Genomic DNA, 25,430 nt, shown 5'->3' on the forward strand with positions numbered 1-25,430 from the left:
CTGTAGAGTATCAATCTGGTCGATCAGCCGTGCTCACGGACAAGAGCGAGCTTGGACTTCTTTAGGATTAGCTGGGATCCGGGTTCTGGTATGGATGGTCGGGTAGCCAGGTAATGGGGTTACCTGGTGAGTTTTGGTAACCGGATATGGGGTATCTGGTGAGTCTTGGTAATCGGATGGAATCCGATGAGTTATTCCTTCTTGTACAATTGTGTCTCCACACTTAGTAAATAGGATGTATGTTATTGGAGTCATAGGCAGGTCATAGTTGCTTAGTGCAGTTAACCAATGTTTAACCTCTCCTTGACTCAAGCCCCATAACATGTTTTCCCTACACTTGCGGAGTACAATTTTTGTACTCACACCCGTTGCTCCCTTTCTTTCTTGCATCCTGCTGCTGTTCAGAAGCCGTCATTGAAGCCGGTTCCTTCGATGAGGACAACTTCGACCCGGAGTTGGTGTTCTAGGTTCGCGTGCCCCCGGTTGACGCCTATGGAAGATGGAAGCCCCGTTGACGCTGAAGACCTTTTAGTTCCGTTGTGTTTTCTTTTTGACCCTCGGGTCCTTTTGTAATAGTTATTATCGTTATTGTAATTTGACACTGTAACGATACACTGATGATGTAAACGCATGTATGAAAATTGATCCTGGCATACATGTGTTGTGCCTGGTTTTGTTCCTTTAAAATCGGGTGTTACAGAAGCATACAAACGTCGGGACTACGAGCAACAGCAGGAGGAACTATGATTCAAGTATCAGGAGGAGGAGCGTATGAGGAAGGCAGCAAAGGAGCGTACCACGGCTGAGGCACGCGAAGCAGAGAGGGAAAGGAAGTAGGAGAGTGCCCGTCGCGCTAAAGCGGAGGGCCCCGATGCCTTGCGAAAGGGCAAATATCCTAGGTGTACTCAGTAGAGAGTATCTATTATAACCCAGTCTATTTTTATTCCCTAAGGCATGTTTGATTTAGCAGCGGCACCCTATTAAGTTAGTCTTTAGACATATCGTATATGCCAACGTTTGTTGTCGTCATATCTTTATGGTTAGAATCCATTCGTGCAGCAACGAAAAACCTCATATCACATATAATGTTTATTAACATATGTAACATCTACTGTGTATATGATAATCGTACTTCACAACTATTATTGTTCGTCGAATTATATTTTATATCCTCCCGACGTTACTTTCCTAAAAATTTACCTACACAAATACATTAAATAAATATAAAATATTGACAAAATTACGACACACTTACTCATCTAGTTCTTTTCTTTATTTATTCGCTCGTGCCCTGATAAAACTAAATTGTGCTATAAAACTAGCCCACTAATATTTTATAGTGAAACACGGAAGCGCATGGGTTCAAAAAGGCGACAAAACCGAAACGACGCGACCATCGCTTTTGGTCGGCCTGAGGTGCCGAATACGACGCTGTTCATCGTATTTTGCACCTTAAGTGCCGAATATAGGGAGTTTTCGGCACCTGAGGTGCCGAATACGATGAACAGTATCATTTTGGCACCACATGTGCCAAATACAGGAGTTTTCAGTACCGAAATTGATTTTTCGGTGTTTGAGGTGCTAAATATAGATGCTAGATTTGTAAATACATTGATATATTATCTATTTTAGCAAATACAGTTACGTATGTTTTCTATTTTTAGGTTTTTGCCTTGCCAGAGAAATGTACTTCTACGCCATAATAATAATAATGTTGTCAATGACTAAATTTGTATCACAGCAGAAGTTGGAAATGTATCACAACAGAAGGCGGGTATTCCTAACTTTAGGAATTCATGAAGATGGAGCGATAGGTACACTAAAAAAATATTTAGATAAATTATTTTATTTCTATTTTAAAATAAAAATAATAACTTATACAACTTTATTATAACCTATAACTTTAAAATCTAATGTAGAAACTATAATTTTAAAATCTAACGTGGTGCTAGAAGCTAAAACTCTCTTAAATGAAAGGAAAAAATGTAATCTCTAAAAGTCACTTGGATTTTGATTTCCCCCAGAAGTTGTTTTGTTGCAACCCCTAAAGTTTGGCTTTGTTGCAAAAAAAACCCTCTAAAAATTAAAAAAATTAAAAATTAAAAATTCTATTAAAAAAACTATAGACAATTCTAAGACTTTCTGTGAATTGTTTTTTTAAATAATATCATTTGCATCATATTTCATGGAGAGGAAGTTTGGAAAAAAAAGAAAAACGTGAAACTCATTTGTTAACTCATGTTATTTTAACTTTATCATGTCTACCATTATTTTTCCTACACAAATCATTGTTTAGGTAAACTAATAAAAGTAGTTTCACTAATTTTGGGGTGTTATGGATTAGTTATGAATTAATTTATCTGCAACACATTTACTCAATCCTGCATGTTACAATAACTATTTCAAGATTTCATGTATTTTTAGAAGATAGAGGATCATGTAAGAAGACTAAAACAATTTGTTTCATAATTTTTGGATGAGTAAATAATTAACTATACATTTAACTCGAATTAATAAATGAGCTGCATATTTTTCTTTTTTTGCAAACTTACTCTCCATAAAATATGATGCAACGGATATTATTTTTTAAAAAAATCACATAAGGACTTAGAATTGTTTCTAGTTTTTTAGATTTTTTAATGATTTTTTTAAATTTTTAGAATGTTTTTCAACAAAGTCGAACCTTTAAGGATTTTTTTACAATAAAATAATTTGTAGAGAAAAATCAAAATACAAGTGATTTTAGAGGTTTTGTATTTTTTTAATAAAATTTTATTAGAATGACTCGAGTATGATACACGTAACAAAAAGCATGACCACGGCTCGACTGTGACAAGGACAAGGAAGGACATGCATAAGATATGGATGTGACCTTGTTCGATCCCTGCCTGCCCCGATGCATCCTCGGTAATCGCAACAGCAACACATGCTTAGCCTCAGGCCTCAGCTACCCAACTAGCGACCTGAGGCCATCTCCAGCAGCTACCTCAAAATTTCATCCTCTAAAATACTATTACAGCATCCTCTATCACTATTACAGCATACTTCATTCCATCCATCTCCAACAGCTACTCTATATCTTATCCACTATCTTCTCTCCCCTATATTAAACTATTTTTTGCCCAACCGCCATAACCGCCATAGCAGCATCGTTTTTTCACATGTTTCCGTTGCAACGGCTATTGAATGGCACGGTTAAAATAAATGAGAAGAATTTTATTTATTCGGAAATCTGTCTCATGGACATTTATTCTGTTGCGAACCTATTCTATTTCAAGTCTCATATCGGTGGTTTTGTGCATTGCTTCTTAAGTGCAATTTAATTGTCCTTTTGACCTACATAAAGTGCTATCAACACCTTCATCAACTACCAGTGGAAATTGCGGACTTCACCAAGGTGTGACATTCTGTTTCCAGCAAGGTAGTTCAGTCGCAAGACCATATTATCTCAATTTCGCGCTGTACAACCACTCCACTTTTCAACTATCAAGAAATGAAATCAATATACAACTGTACCCCCTCGCCAGAATTTGCGAGATTTAGTGAGAAGGAATCAACTCGTCAGTCGCAAGGAGGTTACACATTCTCTTTGCAAAAAATTAAAGCTGGAGAAATTACAGAGCAGCTCTAGTTTGGGACACGGCAAAATCACAGATCCTGCTTTGCTTGTCTGACGGCCCCTGATGTGCTAAGTGATAGAATCATCCCTCCGTCTCTGCAAGATGTAAACGGGAAATCACGCGATTAGATCAAATGTTTTATGGCTATAGAACGAAGATAATCGTTTACACAAATAAGCCGGCTACATTGGTGAAACAAGTCTGAATGTACTCACTGAGGCCCTACTTTGACTTCCGCTTCTTTCGTCTCTTTGAGCGGAATTTCTCTTCTTCCCCTTCTGCTTGCTCTGCATCCTTGCTGAGAGCAGACCCTGTGATCTGCGCAAAGGAGCTCAGTAGTTACTTCACCAAAGAAGTCCTTCACCTTGTCAACCACAGTTTTGAGCTCGTCCTTCTTTGAAAGCTGAGGTAAATAGTCTTACTGTTAATGACTTACCAGAATGCTCAAAACATGTCTACCGAAAATTTGAACATTGCTATCAAAGATGCATTTTTTAGATGATCAAAGATGCTATTTCCATTCTCATGTGGAGGTTACTTCTGCACAGGAGAACTTTCCAAGACACTATATCTTGAGCTACTATTGATCATTTGAAATTTATCGTAGCAGACCACAGTTTGTTGAGTCAAATCTCTCAGGAGTGAGCTTAGGATAAAGCAAGATCATGGTTGACAAGAACTAATAATGGGGTCTTAATTAGAATATTATCTATGATAAACCGTGATAGAATCCAGAAAATCCAAGAAACGTACTTCGATCACATTACTTGTCATCAGCGCAGATCTTATGTTTCCATTTTCCTGCCCATGCAAAAGTGAAGTAAATTGCAATTGTCCATTTCAACACACGGTCTTCAACATACGGTACTGCGCTTTTGCTGTGTCTATAATCTCATCTTCATCCTTTCTTGGACAGACATATCAAAGCAGTCAGTTGTTAATTACAAGTAGTAGTTTCTTGCTAATAGTAGTTGTAGTTAATTGCTTGTAGTAATTGGAGTTCTGCTGCAAGAACAAGTAGACGCCTATATATGGTCTATCAAGATAGTGAAACAAAATGACCACTTAGAGAGTGTAAAGCAAAGAAAACAGCTGCTGATATTGTTAATTACTTTGTAAATGACGGCGGCGAGGTTCCTGGCGAGCGTGTCCTTGTAGATGTACTTGCCGAGGAAGTTGTCCTTGGACGCGAGCATGATCTTCGCCGTCGTTCCGCCGGTCACGACGTTGAGCGGGTACCAGAAGTAGACCTTCAGAAAAAGCACAAATCTTGATCGATCTGTTTGCAGCGCGCGATGGAAACTGCAGAACGAAATCGAGAAGCAGCAGGAACCGAATCAACGGGTGGAGACATCAGCTAGAGCTAGGCACTGACATTTGCAGTGCGGATGAACATGACGAAGCGCGGGTTGCCGTCGTCCTCGATCTTGGGCAGCTGCGGCGCGCGCCGCTGCTGCTGCATCTGCCGTTCCGACCAGCTCCTGCCTCGGGCCTCCACCACCAGCGCGCACCTCGGTGGCTACCTCCGTGGCGCCGCCGTAACAAGGAAACGTCCGTCACGCAAAGACATGGATTGGGACAGGAGGACTTACCACAGGCTTGGGGAGGACCACGGTCTTCCTACGGCGGCCGAGCAAACGGACGGTGGGAAAGCTTCGAGGGCGGTCGCCGGATCTGCGTCGTCTGCCGGCTCACCGGATGGTGGTCGCTTCCGCCGGCCACCGAAGCCGCCCACCTCGCCTCTGCAAAAACTCGTCAGCTCCACTTCCGCCTCTCCGCGAGAGCAACGGCCACTTCTTCAGTCACCTCGCGAACAGGGATGCGGCCGCCGCATCTCTCCGCAAGTTTGCCGACGCCAACCCCCTCCCCGCTTCCCTGTTCCACTCGATATGGCTTCTGCTGGAGACCGATGCGGACGCCTTCGACGGCAAACCAAGCGCTACAGTAGTTTGCGGAGCGGAAATAGACACTGCTGGAGATGGCCTGAGAAGCTTTGAAGCTACTGTTTATTACTCGTAAATTATTGTTCACATCTGATTTAACCGATGTGAAGTTAGAGGATTTAAATCCCTAGCACGCGTGAAGAAAGTGCATCCTCACCCTTAGGCGAGATCTGGCGATCTCGTTGCTTTTTTTCATTTTGGTTGGGCAATAGTCGTATGACTCATATTGTTTGAATCACTGTTCTATTGCTAAAATCTAAAAATAGATAGCATAAATATTATATATTATAAAAATAGATAATAAATTATCGTATTTATAATTTTAGTATGTGTATTCGATATTTTATTTACCAAAAATATGATTTTCACATCTTAGGTACTAAATATCGTAGCCCCTCACGTTGTACGCCATTGTACGCCTCTGCTGTGCACTCACATGAAAAAGTTTTTTATTTAACTTACAATTTTATTTGAGAGTATGAAAATAATCTAAAAATTCTAAATATTTTCATGAACAAACTAAAGCTCATTACAAACACGTTTTAATTATTTTGATCCGAAAAATCTGAGTGAATATTTAAGTAAAATTCTCCAAAGAAACCAACTTTTATAAATTCTATAATTTTTAATGCCTTAAGTAAATTCTCAAAAATCTAGAAAAAATCACTAATATTCTTGTCATGTGATCTACTAATTTATAAAAATGTTTCTAATCCTAGGTTATTTTATGAAAAAGTGAGTTCCTTTGAAATGTTCTATTTATATGCATTTTTATCATTTCATGTGATATTCTCTTTTTAATTTAATTTGAATAAAAAAATTCAACATGCACAAAACCTAGATTCTTAGATTAATATTAAGGCTTTGTAATGCTCAATTTATATACATTTTTATCATTTTATGTGATATTATCTTTTCAATTCAATTTAAATAAAAAAAATTCAAACATGCACAAAACCTTGGTTCTCAGATTAATTCAAACATGCTCCATTTAATCTGTCGCCTCTACCAAGCTGAAAACATCAAGTAATCTCTCATATTAATATTAAGCCTCTTCTTGCTGTTCTTTGTGGTTCATTTCTTCCTTGATTATCTCTTCCTACTTTGAGAGATGGCATCTCATCTGTATGCTCCTTATTTGATTGTTTAAATTTTGAATATATCATTTGCCATATTTAATTGATAAATATTAAAACTTGTCATATTACTACCTACATTGAAAAGATGAATGTAAATATATATTCGTAATTGCTAGATTCTATACTTCTTAAGTATCTGGATTTATTATCTTAGTAGTAGTTGTTAACTTGACATGCATCACATTGGAAGAATATTAGTGAATTTTTGATTTCTTTTCTATGTATCAATATGAATGAATGCCTTTATTTTTATTCAAATTGAATTAAAAAGAGAAGATCACATGAAATAATAAAAAAAAATATAAATAGAGCATTACAAAGAACTCACTTTTCACTAAATAACCTAGGTTGAAAATATTTTTATACATTAGTACATCACATGAGAAGAATATTAGTGATTTTTTCTAGATTGTTTGGAATTTATTTGAGGCATTAAAAATTGCTAGAATTTATAAAAGTAGGATTATTTGGAGAATTTTAATTAAATATTGGCTCAAGCTTTTTATATCAAACTAATTAAAATGGGTTGCTAGTGAGCTATAGTTTACTCATGAAAATTTTTAGAATTTTTGAACTATTTTTATACTTTCAAATAAAATCGAGAGTTAAATAAAAAACTTAAATGCACACGTACAACCGCTTTTACCTTTCTTCTTCTAGCTTCTTTCTTCAGTGCATAGCAACAGGAGTCCGTATTCGATATCTGAGATGCTGAATATGATGAGTAGTACTATATTTGGTATATTAGATGCTGAATACATTGCACATTACTGTATTCATCATCTTAGGTGCCGAAAATTGCTAGGACTATGGTTTTTCGGTGCTCGTGTGTTGAAATTGGATTTTCGATATGCGAGTTGCCGAATATACATGCTAAATTGACAAATACACTAATATATCATCTATTTTGATAAATATGTTGTGTACTCTAGAGAATTGGGAGTCGGAATTGTTCCATACAGTCCAATCAGACGAGGGTTTTTTTGGCGGAAGAGGAATGACAGAACAAGTGTCTGCTGAATCCAACCTGGTACGAATATAATCTGCCTTGAGGTATCATTTCTGTCTGAAGGAGTGCATCAGTCATTTCAATTATACCAGCTTACTTAGGCATTTTCACTTTGGTTCTGTCAGCAAGGGCATCCTAGGTTCATAGCAGAAAATATGGAGAAGAACAAGCAAATTTATCTGAAAATGGAAGGCCTGGCAAAGAAGCACCAGTGTAGCCCTATTCAGTTAGCTTTAGCTTGGGTTCTGCATCAAGGGAATGATGTGGTTCCTATACCAGGAGACTTTATAATCCCATTCTCGTACCATTTATGTGCACACTGTTAACTGTTAATGATATAGCTTGTGGATTGGATGTTGGATAGCAAATGGTGGAAGTGTACTCGCCCTCTGAAGGAGGATTTGAGGAACCGAATTAGATGGAACTGGGTTTAATATTTGCTTAATGGAAACCTTGCCACTCATTATATAGAGCTGCCCCAATAACCATGATCTAATCCAACCGACTAACAAATCTTTTTCTATAAAAATCTAGAGCTAATTTGATAATTAAGTAAATTATCTAAACTAACTGAAGATAGATGAGAGCCTTATCTCTAAGCCTCTTCCGTGGTTGTGGGCTCTGAGTTGTTACCGGCCTAGCCGCACCTTGTGCTGGTAGGTGCGGCCCGTACGTTCACCTGCTCGTTGTGAAAGTTGATTGCTTATTTACATTGTCTGTTTGATTATACAGTACCATCCGTATGGGAGGCTGTTTTGTATGATCTGTGGAAATGCAATTCATATAGATGACATCGATCTACGATTAGTGGTTAACTGATTATTAAGAGTTGGAGTCTCTGTTATGTTTTTTCCCAAGTATTTGCTTGGTGACTTGTTTATCTCTAGCGTCATGTTTTTTTATTGTTTAGAAAAGGTAGAGAAGTTAGCTTAGTAGAACTCCAAAAAACAAATATAAAATTTTAACCTGATAATTGCATCTAGATTTGATGGAAAACATATCTGCAAACATGAAAATTGTATAGATAATACTGCTTTCCACTTCTCCAATCCAGCCCATTGTTTGCGGCATATATGGTCCATTGGCACACATGGTAGTTCTGTTGCTTATCCTATCACCAACCTCACACTGATGCAGGATGTCAATGTGTGGTGGTACAATTGGATTGAGTTCAGCCTAGCTTAGCAAGTTGGGTGCCAGAGGTTGGTTTAGGATTTTTCAAATTTCTATCTTTCCTCAAACCTTGTTAGCAAGGACAACAATTTGGGTGCCAGAGGCTGTTTTAGGATTTTATAATTTTTTTCCTGCCTCAAAACCTTGTTGATACTAAAATAAGATGGAAAATTTAAAGGTGATGACAATTTAGTTTGGAAATAACTTGAACTATGTAATTTGTTCAAAATGCATTTTTTATTGTACAATCTGGTAGGTACTCAAATATTCTATTTTACTGTTGACTTCTTAGGGCTGAACCTGGTAGGAGGAAGAAGAAGGACACCGTGTGGCGGATCTTCTCTTTGAAGGAGCTTCAATTGGCAACGAACAATTTCAATTATGACAACAAGCTCGGCGAGGGTGGGTTCGCAGTGTCTACTGGGGCCAGCTGGGATGGATCACAGGTGCAGTCTTTCTCTTGAAAAATGAAACAAAATAATCTTGCATTCTGATGTGTGCGCACCTTTGTGTGTGTGTGTGCTGTAATTTTAGCTTCTATCGTTTTTGCTTGGTTGCAAGAGATACTAGATTGCACCTGGCGTTTCAGGTTCAAACATTGCCTAGATATGGAGCGACCACTGATGAATGAAAGGCACTTGGATATAGTAATGTCGAATCAAAGAATGAAGGTTCAGGTTGTTGATCATTGCTAATTCTTTGTACTGATGATGGTATTGATCCGTCTTGGTATAACTACAATTTGGCCTTGTGGGAACCTATTTTTCTTTTCTGGATCCTTTGATATTTGAATTGTTTGATGTTTATGATCCATCTTCTGAAATTTCCTTCAACTTTTGTATGCCGATAAAGAAACCCTTTCCTTCTGGTTTTTATGAAAAACATACATATATATTATCGGTTAATGCTCTTCATTGATTTGCATATGAGATGGTATAGCGCGAAAATATTTAGCGTCCCGTTGCAACGAACGGACACATAACTAGTTATGTACAAATAAGAAAATACATGAGGATGACATGTGAGGCGCGCATGAAGCCATATGACGTCAAGACATATGACATAAACACGACGTTAGACAGTGTTGTCGCAACTCGGTGTCCTTTGAGCAACGCTGACCACGGGAAGAAGACGTCGACGACGGGGGACAGTGAGTGAAGCCGAAAATACCTTGAGTGCAGCTGAGGAATCGCGTGGAGACACGGATGGCTCTCGCGATCTGGCACTGAATCGATGAAAGCGTTGCTCTGAACCTTTGTTGCTGTGGCGCATTTACCTGCTCTCGTGTGTCTCGTGTCGTCGGTAGCATTTGTTCGCGAATTTTTATCTTTCTACGAAAGATGCTGTGCATGTGCACGGTAACGTAAGAAACGAGGGCCGTTGTTGTCTGACGACTTCGGTTATGCCCGTTGTTGTCTGAATATGATTGGGTTGTCTTTCCTCGATAGCTTAAGCTTTTAAATGAGATCGCATACTCGCAGGTTTATAATTTTACCATTATTGAGGTCCAGATACCAAGATCATCCATAATGATTTTATAGTTGGGAGATAAGTTAATCATCTGTCTGTCTTTCGAAGCCTCATCCATCAACCTTCAGGTGCACACCATGAGGATACAGTGAAGCTCGGAGACCTGGCCCATGGCTTGGTTGCATGCTGCAACTATGCATATCCCAAAATGGGAATACCTGCAATTCCAATCATTGTTTCAATACCAATCATTGCGACAAGCTTCACTACAACGATCCCGTATTTGTCGTGCACAATGTGGTAACATCCTATCTCAAAATTCAGATGCACCAACGCAGTTTCACCACTCATCCTCCTGGATTCAGAAATGTTCAGATGGCTCAATGAAAATTACTACTCACTCTCCTGAACCCAGAAATTAGTCAGATGATTCAGTGAAAGTAACACTATTCCTCCTGAATTCAGAAATGTTCAGATGATTCAATAAGAAGTACTACTAATTCTCCCGAATTCTTCAATCTCTGCTTGCTAATACCTCCTTTTCTCAAACTGATTAAACTGTAACTAGCAATAGTGTTCGCTGGTGCACCGACCTGCTACGATTGCGAGTTAAAAAAAAAAAAGTACAGAGAAAAGACTTGCTTCAATCGGCTACAGCGCATCCACGCTGTTTCTGTTCGTACTGAACTTTTTTTTGATATATATGTTAGGGATTCACTAAAAAATGTTTTCTGAGAGGCTAGAACTTTTGTATTCTTTCTCCAAGTTGCTACAGGTGCAGAGAACTAGGCTTGCTGTGAAACAAAATTGCTCTCCCTGTCCCCATTTCATGTTCCTTTTTGACTTTTGCTTTGTTTTGCTGCACTAAACAATGTTTCTTATCAGAAACCATCGTCTCAGAATCATCTATGGTGAAAGTGCAGGTGAGGGGACTACAGAATAAAGCCACACCGAATGGGATTGTTTAATTGATTGACCAGTCGAAACATTATATGTGATGATACTCTGAACTAAGCCTGCAGAGCAATGGTGCTGTCGAAGCCTTAGACTACCCCCAACGGATTCCCTTCACGGCCAGATTCCCGTCGTGAAGGGATTCCCGTTCCCTTCAGCGCTCCCAACGATTTCCCTTCACGGTTCCTTTCACGACGGGATTTCCAGGGTCATTCCCTTTAGGACGGGATTCTCTCTCCTTTTCTTTCGCGATTCCCTTCGAAAGGAAGCTGTTGGAGATGAGAGGAAATAAAGGGAATGAGAACAGGGAAGGGAATCGGGAAGGAAACAAAATGAAGGAAATATGATTAGGGATAGTCTTACAATTAGAGCATTTGGTGTCATTATAGGTTATGCTTCTGTCCTTGAGTGCTTCAGTTTTAGAACTTGTCCATGGAGGGTTTTTTTTTTTTATCTATGTACTCTCTCTGATCATAAATACATATCATTTTGTAAAAGGTTTGGTCAGATTTTTAAATTTTTGATTAACAATAACTTCCAAAATATATAATTTGAAAACTTTAAAATCATATGCGTAGATTTATCTTGAAAAATATTTTCATAATATCACAAATTCAATTTTATTTTATAAATATATTCTAATAGAAACTATTGGTCAAAACTATGCATTGAATATCGTGTATTATCCAAAATATTTATTTATGACCGAAGGGAGTAGTCTCTTCTCTAATACGGCAGACAATGCGCACAAAAGTTATTTACTTTCTCAAATTGAATAATATTCTACTATAGAGGAACCATCTAAATTCATTGTGATGCATCAGGCCTACTCCAGTCCGTGTTTCTTTTTTTTTACCCAGTGCGTATGGTAGTAATAAGTAATTGCGGCGCATAAATTATGTAGAATTAGTCTTTGCACCTGATCTCTGCCGATCTTGAAATGAATTATACCCATGGCTACAATCGAATGCTGTCAGTTAAGAAATCTCTATCTGAGGCAATATTTAAGTGGCTTCTATAAGTTTTGCCTAGAGGCAAGTTACACTGACCACATCAATTGGTACTAAATTAATGAGTGCCATAGTGTTAATTACCTTGTCAATTCAATTCATGCCCCACATTCACTCACACCAAATTCTCCCTTAAACCTCCTTCTCACATACATGGCCTTCCTTATAAGTGGAAAAGAAGTGAGACTTCTTCACACCATTAGATTTATGAGATGACTTGCTCCATTTCGCAATGTTTAGTTCATCTTCTTTCTGGGGAAGCGTGTTATGCGATGTTTGTCGAACGAGCAAATGAAGAGTGTAATTAGTGTAATATCCTCACTCTGTAACCCTGCTTTAATGCTATGAACGAGGTTAAGTTGTTAGGGGCTGTTTGATTTGATGCTAAATTTACCTCATAAACTGTGCCAAAAATTATCGTGCCAGAATTTGGTAGCCAAACTGGAAACGCGTGTTTGACCAAATATTGGCAAATAAATGAGCCGCAGAGCCAAGTACGAAAATAATTTGCCAAAATATGGAAGGAAACCAATCGGTTGCCGAAACTGATAAAAAAGTTAACCAAAAAAAAGGATACAGTGCTTGATTTTGTCGACGCAATTAATAAAATCCGCCCCCCTCTATGGAGATTGTGTATAAATATAGCCAAGAACCCGGAGAAAGAAACCTGCATTGCAGGCTGCCGCTAGCTGGAAGGAAAATCAAGAACCCCAAATCTTTATCTCTCTTCTTCTCCAATGGCGTTCGTGGCTCTCATGGTGATCACCTCACCTCTCCTTGTGTTGCTCCTGAGGGCCGTGTGGATCACCCTGTCCTGCTACTTCCTGACGCCAATGAGAATCCGTCGGATCATGGCCAGGCAGGGCGTGCACGGGCCCCCGCCGCGCCCGCTCATCGGCAACCTCCGCGACGTGTCGGTCCTCGTGGCGCAGGCCACCGCCGACGACATGTCGTCCCTGAGTCACGACATCGTCGGCCGCCTCATGCCGCACTACGTGCTCTGGTCCAAGACATACGGTGAGATAACCAGAGGCTAGAGCGCCCGCCCCGGCCACCGCATTGCGCTTGCGGCGCGTACTGACGACGGTAAAATTCTTTGGCGCGTGCGTTGCAGGGAAGCTGTTCGTGTACTCGTACGGGAGCGAGCCGCGGCTGTGCCTGACGGACGCGGCGCTGATCAAGGAGTTCCTGTCGTCCAAGTATGCCGCGCACGCCACCGGCAAGTCGTGGCTGCAGCGACAGGGGACCAGGCACTTCATAGGCCGCGGCTTGCTCATGGCCAACGGCGCCAGCTGGTCACACCAGCGACACATCGTCGCGCCGGCGTTCATGGCCGACAAGCTCAAGGTGCGTACCGCGTCCGCGTGCGCCGTCGCCATTGGCATTCTTTTTCTCCGGCCGCGTTGCTGACGGCGCCGGCCGTGTGTAACGTGCGTTTCAGGGGCGCGTGGGGCACATGGTTGAGTGCACGAAGCTGACGATCCGGGCGCTGCGGGAGGCGGCGGCGGCGGCGGAACGCTGCGGCGGGCAGCGCGAGGTGGAGATCGGCGCGTACATGACCAGGCTCGCCGGCGACATCATCTCGCGCACCGAGTTCGATACGAGCTACGAGACCGGCAAGCGCATCTTCCACCTCCTCGAGGATCTGCAGCACCTCACCGCGCGCTCCAGCCGCTACCTCTGGATCCCGGGCAGCCAGTGAGTTCCCATCCCCTCCCGGCCCGCCGCCTGCCGCCCCTCTTGTTTCGTAACGCGCGCACGTACTCACGCACACGCTCACTCACTTACCTGGTCTTGTCGCTACCTCTGTCCCGGTCCCCTGTTGGTTTGCGCGCGCATATGCGCAGGCCTGAAGCTAATCAAGGAATTAAGCTACGCTAATCCTTCTTGCTCTTGCTAGTAATCATACTTAATTAAACCAATTATTCAACTAATTATCCGGCGTGGCATTCCATCGCTGTCCGATTGGCACCCACTTGAGACATCGATTTGTTTGATGCCTGGATTGATTCCATCGTGTGCTCCTATTGCCGTACGCCTAAATCAGTAAACAATTTTTGCATGCACAAAAGTGTTGACCTACGTGACGACAGTGCTTGGACTTGCCGTGCAGATACTTCCCGAGCAAGTACAGTAGGGAGATCAAGCGGCTGAACGGCGAGCTGGAGGGAGTGCTGATGGAGTCCATCCGGCGGAGCCGGGAGATTGCCGACGAGGGCCGGACGACGTCGGCCTACGGCCGGGGGCTCCTGGCCATGCTGCTGGCCGAGATGGAGAAGAAGAAGGACGAGACGGCGCCGGGCCAGCAGTTCAGCTACGACGCGCAGCTGGTGATCGACGAGTGCAAGACGTTCTTCTTCGCGGGGCACGATACGTCAGCGCTGCTGCTCACCTGGACGCTCATGCTGCTCGCCACGCACCCGGAGTGGCAGGGCAGAGCGCGCGCCGAGGTAGCCCGGGTCTGCGGCGATGACCCGCCCTCCGTCGACCACCTCTCCAAGCTCAACGTGGTACGTGCAGAAACAAGCGCGCTCCTGTGCGTGTGGAACGTTCATTAGCGCGGCGGCATTGCTAATGTCCATGTGGTTGATTTGGTGCGTGCAGCTGCAGATGATCATCCACGAGACGCTGCGGCTGTACCCGCCGGCGACGCTGCTGCCGCGGGTGGTGTTCGAGGACATCCAGCTCAGCGGCGGGCTCCGCCTGCCGCGTGGCCTGTCGGTGTGGATCCCGGTGCTGGCCATCCACCACGACGAGTCCATCTGGGGCCCCGACGCGCACGAGTTTCGCCCGGAGCGGTTCGCGGCCGGCGGGCGGCGCTCGGCGTTCCTGCCGTTCGCGTCGGGCCCGCGCAACTGCGTCGGCCAGGCGTACGCGCTCGTCGAGGCCAAGGTCGTGCTCGCCATGCTGCTCGCGCACTTCCGCTTCACCATCTCCGACGACTACCGCCACGCGCCGGTCAACGTCCTCACCCTCCGCCCCAAGCACGGCGTGCCCGTCCACCTCCGCCCGCTGCGGCCATGAATCAGGCCTTGTCAATTCCATTTTTGGTCGTGTGGCGCGCCCCTCCCTCTCGGCTACCTTTGGCGTGCTGCAGCTGTAGAGAAAAGTTGAGGTTTTGTGCTCTCCGATTGGCCCCTCCGGATTGCTGACATGTGGGGCCGGTCTGTCAGTGGGTCAAGCTGCTATCAGCTAATGCTGTGTGCTATTATAGTATTATTTATGTTTGAGTAGAGTGGAGTGGAGTTATTTTGTGCTGAATTAGATGGCGCATATATATATAGTAGTGCTATTTTATATCTATGCTGTAACGTATTATTCTATATTTACTGAATAAAATTCAGTAGTAACTACTGAATCATGTTTTATTATTGTAATTTTCTTTAGTAGTACTGAAATTTTGTTCAGTAAGTATAAAATAATATACGACCATATGATATATATATATATATGTATGTATATATGTATATATATAATGACATGATAATATGATGCATGTCAGGGTGGGATAGGGTGCTGGTTACCACAGACTTAAACAGAGATGCATGGTAAATAATATGGCTGGAGCAGTAGTACCACAGCTGCAAAATAGTTAACAGGATGCAAACTTAACAACCAACAAAGAACAAACTGTTGGATTACTGGCAGCTGAAGAAAAGAACGTGGACTGACCATTCTAGGGGCACACAATGCCTATCTGCCAGCTGAACTGTCAGACAACACAGGTTACTTTCTAATTTAGCTTGATTGCTTGACATAGGCTATCCAGCTCGTTATCATAACCTGCTAAAATGCTGGCTCTAACTCAGTTCGTTAAGCTTGCGAGCCAGTTTGTTAGGCTCACAGGCTAAACATATTTTTTTAAATAAAACATATATTTAGATTTTTACTACGGTGCTGGCAGAGAAACTACAAGTCTCTTTGAATCGTTTAAAATTCTACAAGTTCTGAAAAATCAAAACTGCTCAACAAGACTCACTTAAAACCCAACTTCAAATATCATACAATTCAAACATCATATACATGCACAAGCAAATTCACTAAACATTCATAGTTAGTAAACTGAATCGCTAATTGGATATCTTTAGTATGGCAATACCTAACAAATCTTACAGAAAGGCTACAAAATTCTATCATATGCCTAAATGATGGTATGAACCAAACCCACACCCACAAACCCATCATCCTTTCGTCATAAGAAACTACACACACTTCAACAAGACCTGGTTATCCATGGAGCATTGGCAAGAACGGAGAACTACACAAAAATCTAGAGGGGGAGATCTACTTGCTTGGCCTTGCTGGGGCGGGTGGGTTTGGTGAGACGACAGAGTCATCGGGGGTGCCATGTCGAGGTCACTGACAGCTGACGGTGGCCAGGGCATGAGACCTCAGGTGTGCGCAGGATTCGTGACCTGGGAGGTCGGGAACACGAGTGAGAAGTCAGAAGAGGCTGGTGGGAACTTGGATTACAGTCATTTTATAATATATAATTATATATGTTGGTACCGCCTTAGTTTGGATCCTAGACAAAACCACTCCAATATTGCATTATCTCTTACATTGCCCGGCAAATTAAATTTTGGTTGTTGATATATATGTGGATGGAAGGTCACTTTCTTTGCCTACTATTACATTGCACCATATTTTTGTGTAACACATGCCATTACTGTCTCTCTCTAACTAAAACCCGGTGCGGGCAGTATCTGTCATGAATGGATTTGAATCCTCTGACTTTGGAGCTTATTTGGCACTGTTTTAGTTCCGAGATTCATGTTAGATATAGAGTTTGTATGAAAAAATAAAGTAGTTTGTACTTTTATTTTTAGTCTAAAATAAAACCAGATAGGTCAACTAAATAACCTTAATACACTCACAACTCCATATCCAAAATTTCTTAGAGCTACGTTTTACCGGCTTAAAAAACCTTAGATCCAGAGCTGTATCAAAGGTGACCTTTATTCCAAAGTCAGGGAGCTACATGCCTACAGTACAGTTACCTTATTTTTCAATTATGATATATCTAAGATGAAAAGAGCAGATTTTCTAGTATTAGGGATGTAAGTAGGTATTCAATAGATAATTCTGGATCACTACTCACTTTATTTTTTTAGCTTAGTTAGTTGAGAGTGAATCTTTAATTATTTTTTTAAGTTTTAGGTCCACCCAATGACTAAAAAACGTGAAATTTTCATCCCTATCTCATACAAACGTATACCTCTATTGACGCCACAACTAGTGGAATGGATGACTTTCCAATGCGAGGTGTAGCATTGGAGTCGCCCTTAGCCGTGCTAGCAAAGGCGTACTCCTCGATCCGGTCCTTTTGCTCTCTCGTTACCCTCACTAAACAACCCCTTGGACGATCATAAGGTCAAGGGCTAAACATGGCTCCCAAAAGGCGCATCCGTCGCGATGCGCGCGCGGTCGCACGTGCGCGCGCTGCCGATCTATTCCTAGCCAGCCAGCCAGTTCGCACGTCCCGCCACACATCCATGCATGCACCCTGAATCCTGATCGTGGTGACCCGACCGGCGCGGCAGCACACGGTGCAGACAAAGCAGCTTAAAGAAAGAACGCGTCGATTATTAGATGCCGAGCAGCATTAGCGGCATCGTTAAACTAACATATCGGCAGGGAATGGGATGGCATATATATATATAGCAAAGCCCAAGCACTCAGTAGAGAGAGACCTTATCGATCTCACTAGCCAATTAACCCATCGGCCCCTTCTAATTCTTTACTCTCTCTCTCTCTCTCTCTCACACACACACACACACACACACACACACACACACAGAGAGAGAGAGAGAGCTAGCTGTGGAGCATTACAGTTGTGTTATGCAAAGTAGGCGATCTTTAGCTAATGAGTGGTAGTATAATCCCTTTTTCAGTGTATACAGTACTCTGTCCGCCACAAAATTAATATAGGTTATTCTTGACATTGGCATGGTAGCGAAAGCAGTAGCCCGAGTACTAATTTCTATTGTAATATGGTTTTTATATACCTCGAACATATTGTATATATCATAAAACTATATATGCGTATGGCTACTGTATATACCCAATTTCGGTACAAATTCACATCAACGGCGAAAGCGATGAACGTTCTGCTTTATCTTGGTTCTTAGAAAAAGAAAACGAGAATGTGTTTGACCGTAAGCTTGCATTGTATACAGTAGTGACCTTCATGTGCACCACGTACGGAGGGAGCGGTCTAGAAACCACGCATTTCTCTGTGTGCACGATGCAACAATCTAAAGGCGTGCGAGCTAGCTGCGGTTTCTCTTCATGCCTCTAGCTTTACGTGATGAGCGACAGGCGAACGCCGCCCGTGTCGCGCGCACACTTTTGACACGCTGTGATTTATAGCCATGTGAGGGAGGAGCTGGGATTAATCTAGCTCCCTAGCCACAAAGTGGTGCGAGAGGCTTTATGGTAACTTTGCGGGTAATGCAGAACCATCGCAAGACTTTAGCTACCTTCAAGACTTTAACATGGGCGATGGATCAACCGTTTCAGGAAAAATGTGGGTGCAGTCAGATTGACCAGATCGGTTGGCCCGCGCAGTTGCGTGGTGTTGTTAAGTGCCAACTATGATTTTGTGTCTAGCTTAAGCTTCTTCAAGACGCTAGCTAACTATTAGCTAACAGTTAAAAAAACCTCATCTTGTGAGAATATCAGGCTATAAGATGCTTGAAGGCGGGGGTAGGGAGAGGTGGAGCCTTTTTTTTTTTAGGGCAAATCACATGAGCTTTTATTCAGACATAGCAGGATAACAGGAGCTAGTCTTTTGAGAATATCAGGATTGCAATCAGATGTGGAGCCATTGAACAGTACATAGCAATTCTTTACTTGTTCGGAACCTAAGAATTTCACTTGAGTTCCATAATAAGTACAATTACTATAAGAATCGGCAATATTTCACAAGTCCCAAACGAGGGCCAAAGTGGTTTTTAACTTCTCGAAAATTATCAAGGCCATGGTTTGGCCATGGAGTATACCTTCCAAACCTCCAGTTGATCATCTCGTTGATTTTGTGGTTTGTAATTGTGGCTCATCAAATCGAGATATGGATGTTTTGATTGTTTTGTGTGAATCCCTTATATTTAATTAGCACCTTTTTTCCTGCCTGAATGTGTAAAGAAGTTGTCACTGCGCAATTATCTAGTTATATGTACGTTACATGCATGCAATCAGGGTTCGTCGAGTTAAGGGTTAGATATCCTTCATGCTCGTGAAAATTTCCAGCGTATATATTTTTTTAATCATGATGTATAAACAATATATCATTATCTTTGATCCGAGGAACACAATCTAGCTACACTGCTACCTATGCGCGGCATCGCATCAAATCTATCAGCCGCGATTGTCTTGTCCGAGTCCAGGAGCACCACGTGGTCGTGCATGCCAATTGTAGAATCATCCAGAGAGAATACGGGAGCACTTGAAACTCCTTGTAGCTACTGATTGACAGCTGTGACCGATCATGCTCCCTGACTGGATGGGCAAAAAAAAAAAAAGTTTTGCAACTTGTGGCCGGCCAATTGTACCTTCGATAAATATATACCAATTCTTGCGATGCTGTTTCTGTACAAGAACCTTCTTTTTCTAGGTAGGGAGAGGAGAGCGCGTGTGGCAATGTTCAATTCTCGTATTTGCAGAATCTTGTCGCCCGAATACATGAAGTTAGACTGTTCAGTGATCTCTCATATAGGTTTTTTCCCGACTTAAGGTTGGTGCTGACACTATAGATCCTTGTAGGCCATGAATATGTGCTACAAGAAAGCTTGACAACCGGTTCTGAAAAGATCCTCCAAAATCTGGAGTCTGAGGTCCAAATGAAAAGAGACACAAACAAGTTGGACAAGAGTACAAAAATTCAGAAAGGGCACACTACCGCATATCACACTATCAATACGGGTTTTAACGTATATCATTGACGAAGACGAAACTATCTATGTAAAAATATATATGATATCAAGCTTATCACATACGGGTAACTATCTATTTGTAATATGATAGAGGAAAAACAATTTTAAAAAAGAAACGTCCGTGATATTATTTTTAGAAGAAAATAATATTTTCAATATTATGATATTATTTTTAGAATTGTTTTTGCACCGATCACTCAAGTTGTAGATCTTATCGAAAACTATAATTTTCATACAAAAAGTTTCTTCATCTGACTTTGTATGAATATTTTATAAATTTTCAAATATATACTATAGGCGAATATTTATAAAACCCGTCTGTGTTAATCATCTAGACACAGACACGAACAAATATTTATAAAATAACGTCTATGTCTAGAAGAGCGAGAACACACAGACAATTTTACTAAAAGGCTGTCAGTGTGTAGACAGCTACTAGACAGCTACTAGACACAGACAATTTTTCATACAGAGCTGTATCTGTCATTCAAAATCATACAGATGATTTTTTAGTAGAACCATCTATATCTAGGAGCCGTCAACACATAGACGGCTTTTTAGTAAAATCGTTTGTATGTTCTCGCTCTCCTAGATGGTTGAGAATATCACGATCACTTTTTCTTATCCACCGTCTATGCATAATTTATTAGTGATGGCTTTTAAGTAACCATCTGTGATACTGTGTTTGCTATTGTTGTTTCTGTGGTAGTGGTAGAAACCACTCTAGTACTCCTGTATATGTATGGCTAGCTGTATAGTAGGCTTGAAAACAGAGCATATATTTTTCGCTTCGTATCCGGAAAAATGGATACAAATAGTCTTATTCGGATACTGATATGGATATTTCTGGAATGGATACGGATATAAATACAGATATTCCTTATCTGAATAAGGATACGGAAACAAAAACACTTTTTGGGCCGGATACAGATACGAAAATGGATATCTAGCCCAATTCAAAACGGTTAATATCTGTTTTTAGTTTTTTAATTCAAAACTTAGAGATAACAAGATTTAAATGACTATATTGTTGAAATTATAAGTCTGATTTACAATCTAACTGTACCATTATTATCCTTGTAATGAAATCTACAAAACAAGACCCCATTTGGCTATATTTTGATGGGAAAAAATTTATATGACAAGTGGGTCCCACGTGTCATATTCTCAATTGCCTCAAATTTTGGTATGATTGCAATCCAAATATATGCATAATTTAAGGGGTCTTTATCGTTTGACAGATATCTAGATCCATATTTGTATTCGATTCATATCCGCACCATATTTTTTTGATACTATCCGTATTCGTTTCCGTATTCGGGATTTTCATATTCATTTTCGTTTCTAATTAAAAATAAGGATAAAGATATGGAATGACCATTATCTGTCTGTATCCAATCTGTTTTCACCTCTACTGTATAGTATCACAAGCAAGGTTCAATATATATATATATATATATATATATTGCATATATGTGTGTGTGTGAAGGTTCCAATGGTGAAGGGTTCTATTATGGAATGACATAGCAAATTAAGCTACAACCCCTTTCTGCTACTGAATGATTGAAAATTGCCAGTATTGGTTTCAGAAAGGATGCTACTGTCGGCTAATGAGTGAAAATGATCCAGAATAATGCGCTTGATTGTATCCTTACTTGTCAATATTGCAACTGTTATTAAACATTTTCTATTATGAGAACTTTTAAACTACTGTACATTTGACCTAAAGTACCCTTTTTAGGGCAATATGGGCATACACCCGGATATCACTTATGGCTCCTCAATGCTCAACTCATATCATCAGTGCTTGGTATTCTGTCCTCGATTTGTCCAAGAGCCCAACCAGCCGGTTTATATCATAACAATTACTTTTGTTATTTTTCTGTAGTGATAACAAGATAAACAGGAACAGCAAGAATCATGAGAAGATATTGTATCTGTACAGCAGATCAATCCAGAATTACAGATTATGAATGCTCTTTTCCCGGGACATCTATATGACCCATTCCAGATTATGAAATGGACTAGCATTTAAAAGTTAAGTATAAATATTTAATCGTTGACACAGTACATAGATAGTAGCGATATTAGGGTTTGAGACTTGAGAACTTCCAATACTAGCAACTACACATGTGTTTTCACTACTACAGAAAACTCTATCACTGTTGGCTCTAAATCCCCTTCACTGTCGATTTTGGAGCCAACGTGAGTAACGGGTAGTGATATAGTCGGCTTGGGGGATCGACAGTGAAGGAGGTTATCATTGTCGGCTCAAGGCTTGAGCTGACAGTGATACCCGTGGAATCATTGCTGGCTGAATCCTTGAGCCGGCAGTGTTTTACCTCTCCTCTCTCCTACCCCTCTGTCCTCTCCTCCTTATCTCCTCACTCTCTGTCCTCTCTTCGTCTCTCGCTCTTAATACATGTATACAATAAGACACATATTTAATGTAAATTAATTATAAAGACACATTCATTTATATATAGTAATTCAAGTCTTTCATTAATACATAGTAATTAATGTCCTTCATTAATATGGTGTCATTTGGCGATATGTACGCTGTCAAATCTCCGGTAGACTTCTTCCTTATCACATACTCTTCACTAGAAGGTATGGTGTTATCTGAAGGTCTCTCACACGTCAACAATACAATCGGTTCATGAAACTCTACGTTTGGGTTGATAACATGTTGATGAAGAACCCGACGATCTGTTCTTGAATGATATGTATTTCTGCAGGTTGTATCACACTTGTGCATTGTTTGAAGCGTTGCGTTTGAAGAATCGAAAGAATTAGTCCTTGAACACGTATAGAAATTAAAAAAAGGCATCGATATGTAATTTCATACCTCAATATCATTAAACTTAATAGCATCTCTATCTCCGCTGAATGCGTGCATGAAAGTAAGAACATAGAATCCGTAGAGATTGTTGCCGATGGCTGCCTCATACACTTCAAGAGGAAAGGATTTGTGGGTTGATAACATGTCGATGAAGAACCCGACGATCTGTTCTTGAATGATATGTATTTCTGCAGGTTGTATCACACGTGTGCATTGTTTGAAGCGTTGCGTTTGAAGAATCGAAAGAATTAGTCCTTGAACACGTATAGAAATTAAAAAAAGGCATCGATATGTAATTTCATACCTCAATATCATTAAACTTAATAGCATCTCTATCTCCGCTGAATGCGTGCATGAAAGTAAGAACATAGAATCCGTAGAGATTGTTGCCGATGGCTGCCTCATACACTTCAAGAGGAAAGGATTTGTCAGTGAAATGAATTGAACCTTTTTATTTAGTAGAAAATGCAATACATGAATATTTCATACATACTGGAAAGTCAGTTTTTATATCGTAATGCTTCTTGTATGGAAAGTAGATAATACTCTTTTTGCAGTATCTTGTATACACTCTGTACGTGAATATGAATACCAATTAAACTTATATGCAATTGACGAGAAGATTAAATGATCAAGATTGCCTATTTAGCATGTCGATGAGGTCTTGATAAGTCTTCTTATCTCTGTTTTGTGACTCCAAGACAATAATCTTGCTCAAGTTTGGGTGGATGACAAGGATGATCCAATAAAAATTGCAGAAATATGTCACACCATAGCAAATTAGTACTAGAATCGAGTTGCCCATAAAAGCAGAGAGCACTGGCGTGCAAACACGTACTCAAAGCTATAGGGTAAGAGTATAAATTTCTTGTGTTGGTGGTGAAACAGACACTTCAACAAGTATTCTTTGGTGAAGTCTGGATTCGTTCGTACAATTTTCTCGTTGACAAGCCCAAGATCGATGAATTCTACTTTATTATTTAAGTCTTGTCTACATGTGCGGATCTCCATTCTACGAAAGAGAGAAGTTAGGTACAAGATCATATAACGTGAATTATGTAAATAAGTCACTTACAGAGTCTAAGCTCTGATTATGACCATGTCGAGGGCATCTTCCTTGTACATTTCATACAATCACTTGAACTTTACCCGGAAGTAGTATCCCCATTGAGGAAATATTCATCTCTGTATCTTACGGGAAACGCCTGTATGCCCATCTTGGACTGCTCCAAGTACCACAGATGTAATTGGTGCACTTGAGCTATAAGTTTTTTTTTCTATATCTAGTTTGACCAAAGGTTTGCCCAACTCAAACGGTCATGTAACATTAGACTTTAGGATTTTCTTTCCCACAACAACCTATGCTAGTTCCTCTGTTGTTCTAAAAGTAGCCAGGAAGTCTCTAATTCTTAGAGCATCCTCAACAATTAGATCTAATTTGCTCTTGGCCTGCTTCTTGCTGATGCATTCATAGTCAGTTGGTGGCTTACTTGAAGCCACCCCCATCCGTTTAACTTTGGCTATATTCATGAAAAATTTCATGCTATCTTTAGGCATAACATGCTTTGGTGGAGGTGTTGTAGGATGGGAATGAGCCATTACACTGGCGTCCATAATTTTTTTGGATTCCTCAGAATTAAGTAAATAGACATCATTAGGTTATGTTAACTTCTTAGATGGTACCAACTTCTTAGATGACATCGCATTCTTGGATGACGTGGAAGCTAATCGTGTTTTCTAAGATGACGGCTGGCTTCTTGAGCGGTGGACTTCTTCGAGGCGATGGTTGAGAAGCTGGACTTCTTCTAGGAGATCGCTGAGGAGAGGGAGATCTACGAGGCGATGACGGCTCATGGTGTAGTGGAGAGTAGAGGTTATCAGAAGCTATCCGTGGTGGAAACACTATGTAGGCCTTCTCCCACGCAATGAATATGTGCTCGTTCTCTCCTATACTGTTTGCCTCCTCCTTTGAGGGGTAGTTCGGGTAGTCCACCTCAACATGATGGTAATGGTCAACTGCCTTATCTACTTCAACCACTGTGTAGCCCTTGGGGATCGGACATCCGTGCAAAAGTTCATGTGCGCCACAGAGATAAGCCACGCCGAAAGCCACCTTGATGGTAATATTCTTAGCACCAATGTGTAGTTCACACGATGCCTACGCTATGATGTGATCCATGGGATAAGTGATGGAGTTAGCTCCCGGAACTCCCGTTGATGCACAACTACTACGACGAGGCAATGACAACTGGGGCTGGTGTGCACAACATTAGGAGACACTGCCGTCCATTCATGTTCACTCACGCCTGATGGTTTCTTGTACTGCTTGTCTTATT

General features: G+C 41.0%; 2 protein-coding genes across 7 annotated transcripts; one reads left to right on the forward strand and one right to left on the reverse strand.

Annotated features, from left to right (window-relative positions):
* Positions 1-3,422: 3,422 nt before the first annotated feature.
* Positions 3,423-5,604, reverse strand: LOC133901267 (protein HHL1, chloroplastic-like). 6 transcript variants are annotated; one of them, XM_062342571.1, is made up of 5 exons: positions 5,213-5,604; positions 4,733-4,870; positions 4,374-4,421; positions 3,836-4,023; positions 3,423-3,715 (listed from the first exon to the last, which is right to left on the reverse strand). In XM_062342571.1, the coding sequence occupies exons 2-5, from the start codon at positions 4,814-4,816 to the stop codon at positions 3,649-3,651; spliced, it is 387 nt and encodes a 128-aa protein (XP_062198555.1). In that variant the 5' UTR covers positions 4,817-4,870; positions 5,213-5,604; the 3' UTR covers positions 3,423-3,648. The 6 variants fall into 6 exon arrangements, with proteins under 6 accessions (XP_062198555.1, XP_062198554.1, XP_062198556.1 ...); XM_062342570.1 differs by having other exon boundaries at positions 3,435-3,715; positions 3,847-3,938; positions 4,996-5,604; XM_062342568.1 differs by having other exon boundaries at positions 3,436-3,715; positions 4,996-5,604.
* Positions 5,605-13,003: 7,399 nt separating this feature from the next.
* LOC133902072 (cytokinin hydroxylase-like) lies at positions 13,004-15,553 on the forward strand. The gene is made up of 5 exons (XM_062343649.1): positions 13,004-13,335; positions 13,433-13,665; positions 13,760-14,016; positions 14,432-14,828; positions 14,923-15,553. Exons 1-5 carry the CDS (start codon positions 13,056-13,058, stop codon positions 15,340-15,342), a joined length of 1,587 nt encoding a protein of 528 aa, XP_062199633.1. The 5' UTR covers positions 13,004-13,055; the 3' UTR covers positions 15,343-15,553.
* Positions 15,554-25,430: the final 9,877 nt, after the last annotated feature.

Source organism: Phragmites australis, chromosome 20 (genome assembly GCF_958298935.1).
Source record: "Phragmites australis chromosome 20, lpPhrAust1.1, whole genome shotgun sequence".
NCBI lineage: Eukaryota > Viridiplantae > Streptophyta > Magnoliopsida > Poales > Poaceae > Phragmites > Phragmites australis.